The 18,393-nt window shown below is 45.1% G+C and overlaps 1 protein-coding gene across 3 annotated transcripts in view; it reads left to right on the forward strand.

Moving 5' to 3' along the window:
* Positions 1 to 14,162: 14,162 nt before the first annotated feature.
* LOC144121434 (uncharacterized) overlaps positions 14,163 to 18,393 on the forward strand; it is a 70,108-nt gene continuing 65,877 nt past the window's right edge. For 2 of the 3 annotated variants that reach the window (XM_077654624.1, XM_077654625.1), the window contains exons 1-3: positions 14,169 to 14,537; positions 16,947 to 17,089; positions 17,969 to 18,078. In XM_077654624.1, coding sequence (XP_077510750.1) covers positions 16,978 to 17,089; positions 17,969 to 18,078 — 222 coding nt within the window. In that variant the 5' untranslated portion in view covers positions 14,169 to 14,537; positions 16,947 to 16,977. Of the gene's footprint in view, positions 14,538 to 16,946; positions 17,090 to 17,968; positions 18,079 to 18,393 lie in introns of all 3 variants that reach the window. The other variant, XM_077654626.1, reaches the window with a different exon arrangement.

Here is an 18,393-nt window from a genome sequence, read left to right on the forward strand (position 1 = left end):
TCCGATCCACCGAGCCCGATCTACAGAGAGACCGACCCACCGTGAGCCGATCGAGTGTCGCTCACGAGGGGAGTGGGATGTGTGACGCGTGGGAGCCTCGCCGGACGTCGCCGTGCGAGAACAGTCGCGTTTGATATTAGCTCTCGGCCCCCGTGGCGACCTTATAATGTGTAATGACTTCTACATAGTGTATAACATCCCCTTTTGTTATTCTCACCGACGCCTGACTCGGAGCCGTCGATCGCTACCGGCTTGAGAGCTGGCAACGCTCTGTCACAAAACGGGTAGCGAGCGCACCGGGTCCACCTCTAAGTCACAACTTCGCAGAGCTGCTTCCTGTTTGAGGGCACGAGTTCGCCCAATAAACAGTTTTCGAGTGGGACGCAAGCTTTCTTGTCGTCATTCTGGCCTAACAAACGTTAAGTACGTAACAGAAGCAACCAGTACACGCAGCGTACGCTGCCACAGATATGGACGCGTACTCGGTATTGCAATTCCAGGAAGTATGTATGTCCGGTGAGTGACTTCAGCTACCACAAAGAGCGTCATTTTTTGTTGACCACGTATAAACCTGCGGCGTGCCCTGAAGCTGCCTAAAACAATTTGGTTTAAATATCTTTACAAAAGATCACAGATTATGCAGGTGAATGTCCAATGCCCTCTATTCTCTTAAATTCAAGGACTTTTATTCACATGTAAGCATCGCAAATGTTAATTTTTAATTCCTTAGATTGTAAGCTAAGCCAGCCGGTATAACGCCCATTGCTGTGAGGTTTAGTGGAGCTCCGTTAGGTTGCGGAAAACCTCTTTAAGGGGTGGTATTTCGCTTCCTGAATGACGTGAGGAAAGTTCATAATTTCGGGAGGTTTATCGCAAGCGATGACGAGGCTGCAGAAATGCAGTAGGATAATGCAAAGCTGGTAGTCATCGCCTCTCAGATAAGTCCGTTCGCTCGTAAAGGCCGATTTTATTGAGACAGAGCGCAGTCCCGAACTAATTTTGCTTTGCTGGCAGTTAGTTCGTGCTTGCAGTTACTGTCAACAACTTAATTTCAGCGTTGTCATCGGGTGGGACGGGCGGTAGTGAGACGCCGCCAAACTTCAAAATGTCTTTCCAAGAGATCTTTGGTGTCGCATGCGTGCAACGTGCTCTGCTCCTGCGGCCAGGGTTGGGTTCCGTCTATAACCATTTCTTTCGTGAATAACATGCGTTTTTCTTGGGAGCACCATGAATTCTTAATACCGCTGTTGTGCAAAATTAAAGCAGCTGTGCCGGTATTATACCAAACGGCTTTAGATGCCCGCTAACTGCATCGCTGGCACCCACAGCGCTGTTGCGAGAGCGTGCCACCCTCCAACCATCGCTGCTCCAACGTTTATAGATATGCTTTAGTTTCGAAACTCTCCCACCGGAGCCGGGCGCGACTTTCCCCTAGGGAATGTGAGGGCGCTGCAGTCGACGCTTGCGCCGTCGTGGGCGTCGCGCGGTGCGGGCGACAGCTAGTGCTCATCTCGTTGGATGTGGTGGAGAATGTTTACTCTACGTCCAGTTTTTTTTTTTTTGTCGAGATGTCATTCCATTCATGCTTTCAGTAACGGCTAACCGTTCTCCTTCGCAGTTTCCTATCTATCAAGGAAAAGTTTGAAAGGTGCAAAAAACGACACTACCGCTCATGCATGTTGTCGCTTCCTGTGATCAGGAAGTGTTATTCTTATTGAACTTCCGAGCGTTTAAGTGGTGCGGCACTGCTTTATCTTCTCCGATTATCTGATATTCAACAAATATCACGGCCTGCTTCATACGCGGTTGCACTAGCGGCTGAGGATACATAAGAATGGCCGCAATTTGCTCACTATGTGAACCTCTGTTCCTGAAAAAGTGAGAAACATGAAAATCCTTGCGCTGTCAGGCTGCTCGAGAAAACACACAATATATGTGATTAAATTTCAAACAATCACTTAGCGTAAAAGCAGATACATCAATGGTGAAGTCGTGGAAATACACAAGACGCACTGAAGGAAAAATCCGCTCTTACGCGATTTCCGATCAGTTCTGCCAACTGATCTCCACCAGGGGGCTGTATGCCGCATCGGGTGCCCGAAAGTTAAGCCATCGGAAGTTGGGCAGCATGTCCCGGAAGTCAGCCTTTGGCAGAGCATGAAATTGGACATAAGCACGGTTTTTCTTGTTTTAGTTTTCGTTTTCCACTTAGCACATTGTCTTTTCGACGTTCTCGTCTTTTTTCATGACAATGCGTACCTGTAGCGCCTTCAACTGCATGAGGAGAGCAGCAAACTCCTCGGGAAAGACGTTTCAAAAATAATGGTCATTTGCATCGCTATGGAATGACACTTATAGTAGGATACAACTTAAAAAAACAGCAGTTGTTAACACTTGGCCACGGCCCGCGGCGTATTGTATTACTCCGCCACCCAGTCACAAAATTAAACGAAACAGCTTTTAAATGTTTGACTATTAAACAAGGCAGGTATCAAAATTCTAGAGCTTTTAACTTTTTTTCTCGTGGTTAGCTACTTCTTTAGGCGACAAGAGAAATTTTAGCAACGGACTATTTTTTTGTCGTGGAGGAATTCTGTAGACGTTACACGTAGACGTAGACGTAGACGTTACACGAAAACAACGCGAAAAAATGAGAACGGCGAAGGGCGAAAGACGCGACTTTTTGCATTGAAATACGCAGCAGACACCGAACTTCCGGGACATGCCTCCAAACTTCAGGTGGGTTCACTTGCGCCCACTTCGGAAAGCGGGAATGCGGCATTCAGCCACCTAGTACAGATCAGTGGTTCTGCCTATCGACCAGTCGTTATTTCATAAAGCGGCGATCACCGAAGAGGGTGGACGGAGTTTATAGCAGCACGCAACCAATATCTTTTTTTTTTCTGATACTGTAAGTCCCATCAAGGACTGCAACAGGAAGGGCTCTGAATGATACAGTTGTAGTACACATGTTGGTAGTAAACAATTTAACAGTAACATATGGCAAAAATAGTTACAAAATCGGTTAGAGAATACAAGTTGAGGTACAAATAATAGGCGGCAAACATGACGACAAGCATACCAAAAAAAGCAAATCGGCTGCAGTTAGTGTTGTATTTTCAATCTAGGCACAAACAAAACGGTAAAAATTAACAGGGCAGAAAAGTGCGGAAAATGAGAAAAACTACTGGGAAACAAACAGGTGATCTATAACCAGGGCACTGAACGCATCTAATGATGAGCTGTTAGTAATATCTATGTCTAGATTGTTCCATTCTCGTGTAGCTGGAGGAAAAAATGAGTATTTGAATATGTCAGTACGGAATTAAGACTCATTTAATTTGTGTGTGAGGTTGTGGCGGGTCGATCTAGTTTTTGTGGTCGTTATGTATTTTGTAGCGGGCACTTTTAGTTGGTTGTGTATTAGCTGATACATAAGTTTAAGTCTTGCGAATTTTGCTCTGTTCTCCAGGGTTAGGAGTTCTGCACGTTTTAGTAATTGTGTTGGTGAGTCTGTAAGGGAGTGTTTATTATATACACATCTTAGTGCCTTTCTCTGCACCCCTTCAAGTTTTTTAATGAGCTTGTTAGTAAAGGGAAACCAAACGGTGTTGCCGTATTCTAGAATTGGTCTGACAATAGTTTTATATGCTAGTAATTTTGTTTCAGAGGGTGCTATTTTAAGGCGTCTGTTAATGAAGAAGACTTGTTTTAGTGCATTAGATGTGATGATGTTAACGCGCGAATCCCATCTGAAATCAGAGGTTAGTGTCACACTAAGGTACTTATGCTCAAGGACAGATGCAAGATGACTATTATTAAGCGTGTACTGAAAAGCTGATGTGTGTTTTTCCTAGTTATAGATAAAAGAACAGATTTATTTAAATTGATGTCCATCTGCCAGTCCTGACACCACTGGTACACTGCTGTTAAGGCGTTATTTAAAACTATATGGTCATCAAAAGAGTTAATTTCCTTGTAAAGGACGCAGTCATCTGCGAAAAGTTTAGTATTCTGTGAAACACAAGCTGGTAGGTCATTTATAAATATTAGGAACAGTACTGGTGCTAGGACACTTCCTTGAGGTACTCCCGATGTAACATTAGTTGTCGCTGATTTCTCATTGTTAATTACAACAAATTGCATGCGATTACTAAGATAGTCTTTAATCCAGATTAGAATAGGGCCAGCTCCTAAAATAAGTTGAAGTTTTGCAATAAGTTTGGTATACGACACACGGTCAAATGCTTTCGAGAAGTCTAAAAATATAAGGTCAATTTGTTTCTGGTTATCAATGCTCATGGATATGTCATGTGTTAATTCAATTAATTGAGTAATAGTAGAAAGACCCTTACGAAAGCCGTGCTGACACGGGGTTAAAATGTCATTTACTTGAAGATAAGCGAAGCGTTTATGTTTTTTTAAAACAATATGTTCTAATAACTTGCAAACTGTGCTCGTTAGTGATATAGGTCTGAAGTTCGAAGGGTCGGAATTATTTCCTGATTTGTGTATCGGTGTTATCTTGGCTGTTTTCCAATCCCTAGGGAGGGTGCAAGTGGATAATAATTTGTTAAAAAGTAGTACCAGGAATTTAGCTATCCACTCGGCATATCTATGTAAGAATATGTTAGAGATGTTATCAGGCCCTGGTGCTTTCTTAGTATTCAAATTTAGTAAAAGGTTTAACACTCCTGGTTCAGTTACCGTTAGTGGTTCGATTGTCACGCCCTGTGCTAGAGCTCATTCCTGGTAGCTCTCCGTTGTGAAGATTGAGCAGAAGTAGTTATTTAAAGTAGTTGCTGCATTCCTGTCATCCTCCGGCGATGCCTGTCTTTCACCTTGTTTTTTAGGGTTTATATTACGCCAGAATTTTTGGGGAGAATTTTTCAGAAATTTAGGAAGTGTTTGTGTAAAATAATGTGTCTTGGCCCTCTTCATTTTTGATTTCAAATCATCAACAGCGGAAATAAGGTTTAGAACTGTTCGTTGTGACGGATGGCCTTTCTGTCTTTTTCTGAGTCGTCGAACTTTTCTTTTTGCGTGGATTACGGTTCGAGTTATCCAGGGGTTATGTTTGTGGGTCTTTTTAGTTTTCAATGGTACGTAGTTAGTGACACAGTATGACACAACTGTTTTAAATTTATGCCATAGGGATTCGATGTTTGTGTTTGTATCGTGTGCGAGTTGATGGAAGGATGAGAGTTCGAGTGATAGTGTATCAATGATGCCTGTATCATCTGCTCTGCTGTAATCTTTATACATTATTGTTGATCGTGAATAAGGTAGAGAACCATTATATGGGATAGCACAAAAGACCAGTTTGTGGTCTGACAGGCCGGCTGACACTTCGAATTTTGCCTCATGGATAGGCAAATGATTACAAAGAAATACTAGGTCTAAAATGTTTGAGCTAGATCTTTGTACCCGCGTAGGCTCGTTTATTATCTGGGTTAGATCGAAAGAAAGCATGATATCAAAAAGAACATTCGCGCAAGGTGATCGATGGTGTAGTGTGTGCCAGTTAATGTCAGGTAGATTGAAGTCGCCCAGTAATATCACCTTGTTTCCCTTCACATCCTGCTGCATATACGCGTACAAAGATTGCATTGTAATCAGACTGGAAGAAGGACAGCGATAGATGCATCCCACAGTGATGGTAGTATCTACAAGGCAAAGTTTACAAAAAACTGCTTCAACTCCTTCAACGTCCGGCAAGGTAATGAACGGTATTTCTTTTTTTATCAACAAAGCAACGCCTCCGCCTCGTGTTGGCCGATCTTTGCGAATAATGACGTAGTTTGGGGTAGTTATTTCAAAGTCTTTGATGTCTTTGGTTAGCCAAGTTTCTGTTATGGCGATGAATTCTGGCTCAAAGTCTAATATTATCGATTCGAGGGGATCAAGCTTGTTAATTATACTTCGAGCGTTAACATTAACGAAGGTTATTTTGGACACTGGGGGCGGCGTGGACGCTGGTTGCGCGTATCGGGGTCCTGGTTTTTTGGTTTATTAGAAGTGGATACTATGGGAGACACCGCATTTTTTTCTTCATCCCAAAAATAAAGACGACTGTTGATCTTTAGTTTGTCATAAACCAAAGCCACTTTATCACCAGAGTCCTTCTTTGGTTTCCCATATTCCCATAGCCTCCGCCTAATGTCTCAGTTTGGGTAAGAAAGGTGAGGCGCATAATTATTTGGAGAGCACTTATCTCGCAGCTGTTACCGAAAACGATGCTTCCCAACCTGCGACTTCCTCAGAATTGGAAGACCTCGCAAGATCAAATTACTTTAATGGCGCTTTTAGAACCGGAGCCTTATTTTCCGGAAGTGCATTTTCTTATGAAACGGAAATAAGAGGCTGTCTATCTTCAAGAGAATTGAGCGTTAGTTTTCGATAAGCTGCCTGGAACGCTAGATGAGCCCAATTGGTTCGTTTTTATTCAGTAACACACATGCATTTCTTTTTTTTTTTGCAAAAGTAAGATGCAAAAAAAAAATATCCGGCAAGGAGAGCGTCTCTAGTGGTGCTCCCGGGCCCAGAGCGAGGCTGGAGCAGCCTAACACCGCTTGGAAAAATAAAAGGAACGCTCGCTGGAGTTTACCTCTAAACACGTCCACAGTATAAAATGGCAAGAAATTCCAGTGCTTCCTTTCATTTTTAATAATAGCCTCAATATCGTAGTTTTATTATTCTCGATAGCTTTCTTGGTGTCACTTATCTTCGACGATTGCTTTCCCTCATACGCGATCCTTCATTAGGAATGTTCGCATTAAAACGATGGTACGTTCCCCAGTGGGGTGCAGTTAGAGTATATCATGATTCAGTAGATTGAGGAATGCTGCATCATGAGCAGCAACGTAAACGAGACAAACGGGGCGCTGAGCGCACTTAAAATTATTGGACGTTGCCGGGACCAGTGTGCACGGAGCTACGGTGGCCTTACACGACAGATGATGAGCAAGTGCTTTTCAAATTATACCGCAACACGCCTAAATTAGTGCCATATGCACACTAGCTCGTGTGCACTCTTGTCGCAGATGTCAGCATGGTGAACGCCGCATGTTGAAGCATCTCTCTGCTGCGTGCTAGCAGGAGCCGGTGCGCAGCGTATGCAATGCTACAAAAAAAAAACAAGCCAACCCTGCTCAAACTTTATCCGCGCAATAAAACAAGCGTGCCTAGTTGTCGAAGAGGGTCGCTGAGCAAACATTCTACCAGCGAACTCGGAAACCCCTGCGCAAGCGAAACGTTGGGTGCTAGCAGACGACGCTTGCTCCGACAGCTCAACCGTCGACCGCAGCGCCGCGGTGGCAGAAACCGTGGCGGGCCGGCTCCTCCTCGTGGGTAACGTGTACTAGAAGAGAGCAGTGGGCTCACTGGCCCTGGTGCCGTTTATGTCAAGTACGAGACGTGGCGCCACCAGAAACTTCAGGCCCCGCCGCGGTGGCTCAGTGGTTAGGGCGCTCGACTACTGCTCCGGTCTCCGGAGTTCCCGGGTTCGAACCCGACCGCGGCGGCTGCGTTTTTATGGAGGAAAAACGCTGACGCGCCCGTGTGCTGTGCGATGTCAGTGCACGTTAAAGATCCCCAGGTGGTCGAAATTACTCCGGAGCTCTCCACTACGGCACCTCTCTCTTCCTTTCTTCTTTCACTCCCTCCTTTACCCTTCCTTTACGGCGCTGTTCAGGTGTCCAACGTATATGAGACAGATACTGCGCCATTTCCTTTCCCCCCAAAACCAATTATTATTATTATATTAAACTTCACTGTAGCTTCTCGCTGGTCCAGCCTACGGTGCTTCTCGCTCGCGCACACTGATCGATGTACGCGCTGCTTTAATTCCTGCACCTACTTTTATGGGGGAAACGGCTGACGAACGGTCCGTACATCATCTGCAAAGGAATTTAGCGCTTTTATGCCACAGGCAGGGCGAGATGTAGCGCGGTACCCAATCAGCGATTCGTCATCATTAGCGATCTGATAGAGACAGATGGTGTCAAAGTAAATGCTACTTTTGTCAGGTTTTTGCGCCATGTTTCCATGCTGCTGAAGGTAGCGATTTTAAGTCTGGCGACACCGATCAAAGTGTTAGCCAGAGCTTATCTAACCTTTTATTTTTAGCCTCATGCAGGCCAACTAAATACAGATTGTAGCTCTAACTGTAGGACAAAATGTGTGGTAGTCTTTGATGTGGACGGAAATTCTGAGAGCATGCAGTATTCTTTGAAGCTTATCTTGGACATTAAGATAGTCAATAAGCGTCGGCGAATGCTCTGCAGTGAATCCTGAATGCGCATGGTTATAGCGCATGACCGTGGTTCACGGCCTCTTTTAACATTCTTTTAAGTGATTAATGTATGCACATTGAAGAGGGGCCTGACAAAAGTAATTCGTTATCAGGCCTCAAACAAAATTTGTCACTTAATTCAACAATACAGTTAAAAGCACTTCCACATATACATCATGAGCAACGGCTCAGCTTAAGATGCTTTACTTTTTCTCGCTTGCCCATATTCTTGGAGTCTATCCCTTTCACATAAAAGTGAAGCCGAGAGATTATGTAAAAGCTGATGATCCTGGCAGAAAAAATAGGTGCGTGAGCTGAGCAGCCAACCTCTTGTTCAAACCTTTCTTTCACAACTGCCAGCACGTTCTGGATGCTGTCAGTCTGCAGGTGATGGCAACTGAAGCATTCAGTGAGAAGGTTTTCAAGCTTGCTGACAAAGTCGAAGAGCACACTCGACGGGTACAGCAGTCCCCCTTTATCGAGAAAATGTGTTAACCGAGCGAGTTAGAAGTCATCACGAAAAATCGGCTTCCCACGTGGAATTCGTACTTCTTTTCCTTCGATGCTGTGCACATAGTCCCGAAGCACATATTGCGGCTCGAAATGCAATTCACAAACCGCGCTCGTGTATTCCAGGGTTCTGTACGCGCGGTGCATATTCTTCTCCCATTTTTTCGCAACTCTTCGTTCTTCAGGACTTCAAATAATGATATCTTTGGAGCACCCTTCACGTTAACGTAATCCGTCCTACCCCCAGGTGCGTAGTGGTGGTTTTGTCGGCCTTCAGACATGCTACAAAAATTTTACACGAAGTCTTGGTCACATTCGCTGCACACACCTTTTCTGCACGTTACTGGATAACAAAGGTTCATAGACAAAACGCGAGCAGCACAACGCTTCAAGAGAACGCGATAATAAATACAAGCACGCACGCACAGGATCCAACATAGTCGACACGGCCCGCTACAGTGAGGTTGACATCAGCGCCGCGACGCGGCCTTCCGGTGAATCAAAATCGTTGATCGCGGAGGCCACGCGTTGACATTTCCGGCGCGCCCGCCAGCACGGGCTTGGCTGGAGAGTAAGCCCACTGCCCTCTTCTAATACTCTTTACCGTAACTGAAGTACTAAAAACGTTGCTAAGGTGTATAGTGAAGAATAGTATTCTAGTTCACTGTACTAAGGTGGCTAGACAGTGGGCCACCATAACGCTGCGCTGCTCCACTATAGTGTACTAGAATTAGGAGTAGTGGGTCGAGGGAAGGCGGCGGGCTGAAGCTGCTTGCGCCGACGCCGACAGATGGCGCTGCCGCTCCCTTCACCTTAGGGAGCCTACATACATGCCGCCTGCCGCCTGGCCGGGAGGGGCGCGACATGTAGGCTCCCTACTTCACCTGGCAAGCAAGCGCTCGCTCGCAGCAGCTCGGCGAGTAGCTGGTGATCAGGCAGGTATGCTCCTGAAGTTATTCGGGCTCTGCGAGGTTTAATCTTACATCAGACATTTATGGAAGAAAGGCAGATAGTCATCTCTTGTAAAGTCATAAACGTTCCGTGTGACGTATGGCTGGCGTGCGTTCACTGTAGCTCACATAGGCATGTGAAAAGTCTCATTGCACTGGAAATATATACAAAATGGCTTTATTTGCAATAATTCCCAAATATTTCCAAGAAAACGCAAAGCTGCAGTGGTGTAACTGACTGCCGTGAATTTTACACACTCCTGCTCAGCTTAGCAAGTTTGGCTCTTTTTCGCTTTGCGCTATTTTCGCTGTTCAGTCCTTTGACGAGAAAGTGCAAACGCGTAAGGACATAGAAAGAGACCATCTTCATGCTGATCTCTTCCTTGTGTACACTGCACCCAACAGCATTAGAATGAATGAATGTTTGCCTCACAAGCGATATCACGTCGGAGGTGCTGTTGGCGTGCAATTCTCCGGTGCTGAAGCATTCTGTAAATAAATTTTCCAATTCAGCGACGAAGCAGTACAAATTTTTCGAGGGGAATAAAAGTCCACCCCAGTCACAATGTTTTGTATACTCGGATGGGAGATGGTGCACTGCTGCCTCATTTGGTTCCACGAGAAGAATGTCATTGCAAGACGCACAGTTAAGTTTCAAGACACATTTTCTGGCCACGTACCCTGCCATATAATAAATAAGTCTTGAGTCACTCTTTTCGACCACTAATGGCAAGTGTTGGTCATTTGCAGGTGGCACCTTAACGAGAGAAGTCTCAGCCTGGTCTAGTTTACCTTGGGCAAGAAGCTCATCGACTGTCTTTGGGGTTATAGTTTTGTCCTTGTCACTTACGTTCAGGAGGGCACTTATCGCTTCTGGAGTGGCGTTGGCCCCGTCAACGCTTCGAGCAAGGTTATAAAATGATAGGCAGTTTACAGTGATGAGGAACTGCTCTGGAGAAGGATGGGAATTGCATCCACTGGACTGCCGGATTATTCCGAACAAGTGCTCCACAGGGTCTGTGCACAAACGCGAAGTCATTAGGTACTTAAATCGAAGCGTCTCTGTCAAGTACTGCAGCAATGATAGCGTGCTAGCAAGGGTAACTCTAAGTCCAGTCGCTGTGGAATCGCTTAGAAATCCTTGTTTTCCAGAGGTGCCAGCTTCCCACTTGTCAAGATAGTCCAGAAAGTCCACAAGAATGGCAGCTGTTGGAGATGCTGGCCTGAGTGCTTCGGCGGGAAACCTTGACGTCATGGCCGCTATCAATTAGTTTATCTTCCTGAGAAGAAGACAAAAAGAAACACAAATCAAACGTTGTATGCAAGGCTAATGCCGACTGACAAATCAGTAATTCATGGATAGTATATCTTACGTGAAGAATTCTTGCGTAGCTTCGATGGAGCCGCATTTCCTTTCAATATCTTTCTTGTAAAATGCCATTCCTCTCAGGACGTTTGTCCCGAAAAGTTGGAAGGCGTACGAAACCCTCATTTTCTCAAAACAGTTGGGATCTGTATGCGCTTCAGTGAGTCCAGGCATGACTTTCAGTGTCCGCACGCTGCAGTCGCGTCGGAATGCTTCTCGAACAGGCCACATTGAAACCTAGAGAAATGCAAAAACAAGATTGCAGCTTTCCTCAATTACAAACAGCGATACGTAGTTTCAAGTGTGCCGAATTACCTTTCCTTCAGGGGTGGTAAAGTCAGCCCTCTGGAGTCCATTTCGTAAGCACTTAATCAGATGAGGGAAGTCCGAAACGAAATGCAACTTCCTCTCTCTGTCAACGGGATGATCCACTTTGCACGTAACACTCTTTGCTGATGCGCCAACCCCAGCAAGCCTCCACACTTTTCAGTTCCAGGCCGCCCCATCGCATGTTATGTAATCTACGAAAAGTCCGGCGTTCTCAACAATAATCACGGCTTCGATCATCATCTTCAATAAAATGTCGCCCTTTACATTTCCTTTTGTCGCAAAGACACCGACGATTTGGCTCCATTTTCCTACAAGGGGCACAAACATAATTACCATACCATGATCGCACGGTTGGTGTTTATCCTGTGGTTTCGTAAAAGTACCAAGGTCGACGAAGCCTTGAACTTCTCCTGACGAGGTTACGCTGAAGTGCTCAGACAGCTTTACCTCGTCGACTAGTAGACCCCCATGCCTTTGGAAATTTGACATGCTCGATGTCTTCTTTTTTAGAATATCCATTGTCGTCGCGCTAAAGCCAAACGATGACCGGTATGACCTCATATATTTTTTTATAGTAGTCTTGCTTGGTAGCACAAGGATCTCATGCTTTCGTATGTGTTCGTACAAACGGGGACTTTTGAGCTTCATCAGAATGCACTCTAGGATCCATTCCTGGTTGTAGCGCATACCCCTCCTGCTTGACCTTTTTGTTGCTTGAAAACACTGCCGCACACTAGCCTGCTGTTTTCGTGGAAGGCAACTGATGCTTTTTTCAAGCACATCTTCTTCAATCACTGCATTCTTGGCCCTCATTTCCTCCAGGCGTGCTGTTATACCAAGGAGCTTGGTTGAAATGCGGCGATTTTTCTGGCTCAAAAGTCAAAATTTTGTGGTCTTTGTGGCAGCTGTGCACTTTTGTACCCTCCGCTTCAAATGGCTTTTTCGTGTCAATAGGGCCTTCCGCAGGTACTTGCATGGAATGCATGTTGAGCCTGTAGAGAGTTTCAAAAGAAAAATATATTTCTACGCATTGCTTGGCAACAACGCTATCAATTGTTTTTTTTATGTTGATCCTTCTATTGTATTTTAATGGCATGCAGCTGCAATAGTGCGATATGCCGCACATGCAGTAAGATCTAATCAATGAACTGTAAAGGCTGCTTCAGCGAAGGTGAACCAGAATTTTCAAAAATAGGCTTTTCTAGATACAGCGATAACTGCTTGACATTGGGATACCTGTGTGTTTATATGAACAAACAGATAAACCATATTGATTTTCAACCTCATTAACTAATTGTTTAACATATGCATCAGTAAAACTCTGTTGCTCATTAAGAATTTGGCTAGGCCAGTAAAAAATGTGCATTGATGCAAGGGCTCACCTTTGTCATTTACAGTTCCGTTGCATTTGGTGCTCACAAAAAGGCCATCTGCATCCGATATCTGCTGCTTGAGTCTTTCTGTGAGCGGCACACCGACGAACTCTTCTGGTCTACCCACGCCTTTACAAATTTGCAAAGAATCTGCATCTTGTAGCACTTGCTCCCCTTCGCTCAGTGAGCTTAAAACCTTTTCGGAAATCAGTGTCTTGCGAACAAACGTGCGGCAAAGCACTGTACTTGGGCTTTCCCCATAGTTCATGAACACAGATTTCTCTATGCTGATAGCGTGTGTTTCACAATTGAGGGAGCCGTGGACGAAAGCAACACCATCGTAGTTCCAAAACTTGTGCAGTGCCCAGAGCTCAGATGGTTTAGAGACTTCGCTCAGCTGAAACGCATAATTCTCGCTAGGCTCACATAACTCCGCTGCTTCGTCATTCTGGGACGTAATAATCGGTGATATATCCTCTTGTGTGCACTGCCTCTTGGCTGACGGGTCGCTGGGCACTTGCGAAGACGTTCTTTTCCTTGCTGGCCTCTCGCGCGAGGGCTTTTTGGACAGATACGCGGGAAGGTTGGGCAGAATTGTTGGTTCTGCATCTGGCGAAAGAGATGGCTTGCCACGTGGTATGCGCACCTCCTTGCCGTTGATGATATGCACATAGTCTCTTAATATGTACTTCTCTTCAAAATGCAGCTCGCACACGGCATCTGTCATTTCCAGGGGCTTGTCCGCACGGTGCAAGTTGCGCTGCCATTTGCGGCGCCTTGCTTCGTCTTTAGGAACCCCGAATAATGACAACTTCGGAGCATCCTTCACTCCACTGTAGCCGGTCCTACATCCAGGAGCAAAACAATAGTTCCTCCGCCGAGGTTTGCTCATCTCGTAATATCATGGGCTGCACAGCGCAGCATAGATGAAATCAACACGCACATGAATTAACGTATGCAGGAAAAACGCTTGCCCACGACGATCTTGTTGAAACCAGCGCGCGTACCCTACGTAGATGAGTGCACGTGCTAAGATTGCCGCGCAAAGTGTTCCGTTTCTCGTACGGTCAGTGGATGGCCCCTACCTGTTCCCTGGAGAAAGTCACACCTATGTTAAACAACATAACAGAGCATGACACACTGAAAATACACTCCAAGGCAGAGCACGCTCCCCGTGTAACAAGCCGGCGCCTATCGCAGCGAGCTCCGGAGTGCGAGGGGGCTGCCAAGTGAAAGGCGCAGCAGCGCCGCCGCGCGGCGGCCCGAGATTTCGGCGCCGCCTGCTTCACGCGCTCCGCTGGCGCGGAGCTTCACTCGCCCCACTACTCCGAATACACTATAGCTCCACTTCGCGAAGCGACAGTGGCGGCAGCAGCGCGATTCCGGGTTTGCAAATTTTGCCAGTAACAAGAAAGAAACAAGTATCTTTTGTGCCTTGCGAGAAAAAATAGAGAGTAATATCTTTTATGTTGTCACTTTATCTAACTACATGTCCGTTGCTGAACTTAGTTTAATTTTCAAATTATAACGGCTTTCGTCTGCACGCCGTCTGGTATACCCATCAGTGCGCCCATCAGTGCGCAGTTGGTTCGCTGTATGTTTCATTGGCTGCTTTTGTGGCGCCAGCGCGTTCAACGAAAGTGAAAACCAGGTGAAAACATCGCCGGACATCACAAAGTGTCGTAATTCGCGACATCCTCGCCCCATTAACAACGGTAAGACCTAGGTATCGTGTTATTATTTATGTTGTAATTCTAGCTGTAAAGGATGTGTAGAACCGTGTGTGCAGTTTCGCTCCTTTGGTAGTTCGTAAACTTTGTAGCCTTTTTCATTTTGGTCTCAGTGTAGACGACAAAGGTGCAGAATATATATGCGATAGTCGTGTATAGTTAGCATTAACAGCTCGTGACTGAAAAGCATTTTTTTTTTCCTCGACTGCATGCGTTGGAGCGCCAGCGTACATTGCCCGCGCCAGACAGGTCGGTTTGTAGAGCATCTCGATATTGTGTTACATTTCCGATTTTCATATGCTAGTGCGCCGTATTTATTATTGATCGACCTTTTTTTCCCCCAGCAATATATGGTGAGCTTAATTGCTTTTTTATGGTGTAATGACAAGTTGGATGTCCCATACTTACACACGTATAGAACGGTGCACGCGCCCCGTAAAATGCTTCTCACGGTTAAACCACTCGCTTATTCGCGCAGGAATTTGACGCAGAGATGGCATACGACAGTCTTGCTTTCTCAATATACCAATTCTGGATGATGTACTTAATTTCCTCATGTGATCAGAATTGTAATAGTTTAGTAGCATTGGCGATCCATAAGAAGCAGCTTTCGCACAGCTGGTGCGCGTTTAGCGTTGCAACACGGTACTTAATTAGGGCATCCCGATGATCGATAAAAAATGTGCAGGTGGTGAAAGCACGGAAAATGTTAAATTTTTATTCGGTGATAAAAAAAATAGCAGGTATCTCATAATGTTTTTATTCTGGTTGTCTAGAGTGTGTTTTATTTTATCATGCAACTTCTGAGGAATGTCCGGCCCCGCTAGGCCTACTCGCCAAGCAGTCGCCATTTTTGTCGCTGTGGCACCCTCGACAGACGGTGTGGCGGGAAGGCTATTTGCCGCCATCTTGAATCGTTTAGGAGCCCATCTGAAAAACTGCAGCTGGGCAATGCGCCATGTATATAATTACGTAGGTCTGTAATCGAATCACCGTAATTATGATTCGCCCGCGGCTAACAATGTATGTTCTGCTGCTGGGACATGAAGAGGCGGCGCATATATACTGACACCATTTCGCGCAGCCTTGTCGCTTTTTCGCCGCTGTTGGGTATCAGCAGCTTTGGCTCTCAGTTTTTCGACTTCTGCAGAATGAGCCCTGTTTTGCAGCTTAGTGATTGTACCTAACAATTATGACTGAATTTTGTGCTTCTTGCAACCGTTCCAATTAATAGGCATTTAGTAGTCGAATTCCTAGATTAGTTCCAAAATACTGCACTGGCTTCTTGCTCCTCCATTTTTGCGAGTGGAAATCTAACATCACCATGTAATTAACTTGTTTACATATGCATGGTCATTAAGCAAATTTAATTTCAGTTCTGTAAGCATTCGTAATAAGCTTGTATAATGATACATATTACAGCTCTGATGAGCATGCAGATTTGCGCAGAGAAGGAGAGCATGTGGTCTTGTAGCTGGCTTAGCTGCAGAATTAAATTTACTTGAAAAAGTGCACTGAATCAAGTGTTGCTGCTGAATAGATTAGCTTTTGTATGAGAGGACTTTACAGCTGCTTCCGCTGCAATATACTGTCTGAGAAGTTTAATGAATGTGCAGCTTTACAGCTTCATTGCAGCAAGCACTGCAGTTAATTCACTGCGCTCTTCCCAGTTTGGCTTTTGGAAAGACCTCAGGAAAGAGCTGGCTTTCGATAGCGACTGTTGGATTCAGTAGCTGTAATATATGGCATTTAGTCTTGGACTACCTTACCTGCAGCGATGAAGAGATGACCAAAATCTACGGAATTCTACTGTGCAGCATCGAAAATGCGCACTGATGACAAGATAAATAACATGCTTGATTGTGCTGTCTGCATGTCCCTCGAAGTAAAATTGGCACTTGTGAAGCCCGATGTGTTTACTTAGCAATGATAGCTAAAAATGATAAAAATTTGATATTGGAAGGCACTCATGCAGTAGTGAATCATATGAATGATACAACAATGGGCAGGCAAAGGCTCAGTCTTCAGCTCACCTAACACTGAATGGGCTAATGCAGGTGCATTTGTCTGCACTCTTTTGTTTATCTTGTTATGGTTTGTTTTCTTGTAGCTGCATGGCACAAGTAGTGAGTGGTCATCGCTCACTTATTCCAAGTTATAATACATTAGATATATTGGCAGTTAACTCTGCCTCTTTAATTCTTCTAAAGTGGTGGTTTATGATGTATGAGATGCTTTCGTTGTGCCGCTTCTTCCATCTGATGTCTCCTTGTTTTTTTTTTTTGCCGTCCTTAGCAGAAGCAAATTTTTCTTACCATCTAGGTGGTACACCATGCATTGTTGATCTTTGTTCCTCTTGAATTTTTGAATGCTTGTATTTTTTCTTTTTTGTAGAAGACAACTATCCCACTGCACAGGAAACACAATGAGTGCAGACCGAGGCCAACATCAACGAATGCCAACAACACGAGTTGGAACTGTTGGTCCTGCACAGAATGGTGATTATGGATCCTCCAATGCTGCTGAGGGGCAACCTGGTAAGACAGCAGGATTAGGCGTTGTTATTGAGTTGAGCTCTAAGGTTTGAAGCTGCAGCTTCAGGACAGTTTAAACTGTCTTGCAGAAATTTTTGGCTCACTTGAGCCATCTAATTTACATATACTGTTGGGTTGCTTGGATAGAAAATGTGAGCGGATTTCTGCTTTTTCAATTTCTGGCTAAGTGTGAAACTTCGGTTGTGGCACGTTAGAAACTATGAAAATTGAAGTAATGGGCATATTTTCTTACGGTGCTTTGCTATTTAAGGGACATTATCAATGCAGAAGAGATGCAAAGGTGTAGCGCACAGGTAGGTTGACCTTCGAGTCTCCCGTGCAGGTGTGAAAGGGGGCTTGTACACAATTAAGTCAGGGGAAAGAGTTCGCGGCGGGCGACACAAAACGACGAGCAGGACAGCGAGCAGCGCCGACGGCCAGTCCAAAAAAACCAAGCGCTCTCGTGCAGCGCGGCGAAACTTTGCCTTTCACCAGCACCTCGTCTTCATCGGCGCTTCGTCAATGATCTGCCTATGCGGCATCAGGAGCAACCGTCATGGTTCGCTACAACTGCCCCGGGAACGAAACGGAGCCACCCTGGCTATCTAGGGCGAGGACAAGATGAGCGGGTCGTAGTAGGTCTTCAGGCGGCCGTCATGGTTCGCTACAGGTGCTTTTTTTTTTGCTGAATTGCGTAGCTGTGACACAGATTTGAGTTCTTTATCCTGTCCTTTTTTTGCACTTATTCCAGTTAGCTGACCGCTACTGCCCACAAATATGGCTGTTAGCTGACCATTGATTGTTCAGCTACAGTCATAGTTTATGTAGGAAACCACTGCTTATAGATTTTTTGTACGCACATGGCATTCTTTTCTTATGCAGGTGCAGGCGTGACCTTGAGGCAGCAAAGACCTTGCTACTCGGAAGATTTGGATTTCATAAGAGAGACACATGACAAGTTAATCGCATTGACATTGGAGCTCGAATTTAAGGTAAGAACTGTGCTGCTTTGTGCATCAGTTTTCTCATCACTAACAAAGGCAGATACGCATGAATGATACCTCAGTTGTTGAGCTTCTGGCTGTATTTGCACTAAAATTTTGCACAAATTATTGGTATTTTTCCTGCAGAATGTGGTCTCACTGAGTGTTATATCTGACACACACATTCACAGTACACAGTAAGCGCACTTTGATGAAGATTTCAAAAAGCATTAGCCAGGCTGTCACCGGCACAGTCATTCACAAGCAGTGTGAAGAGTACTCAATTTTAAGGCGAAAGCCTTATATGACCCATTAGCAATGAAA

The sequence above is a fragment of the Amblyomma americanum genome, chromosome 2 (assembly GCF_052857255.1).
Source record: "Amblyomma americanum isolate KBUSLIRL-KWMA chromosome 2, ASM5285725v1, whole genome shotgun sequence".
Taxonomy (NCBI): domain Eukaryota; kingdom Metazoa; phylum Arthropoda; class Arachnida; order Ixodida; family Ixodidae; genus Amblyomma; species Amblyomma americanum.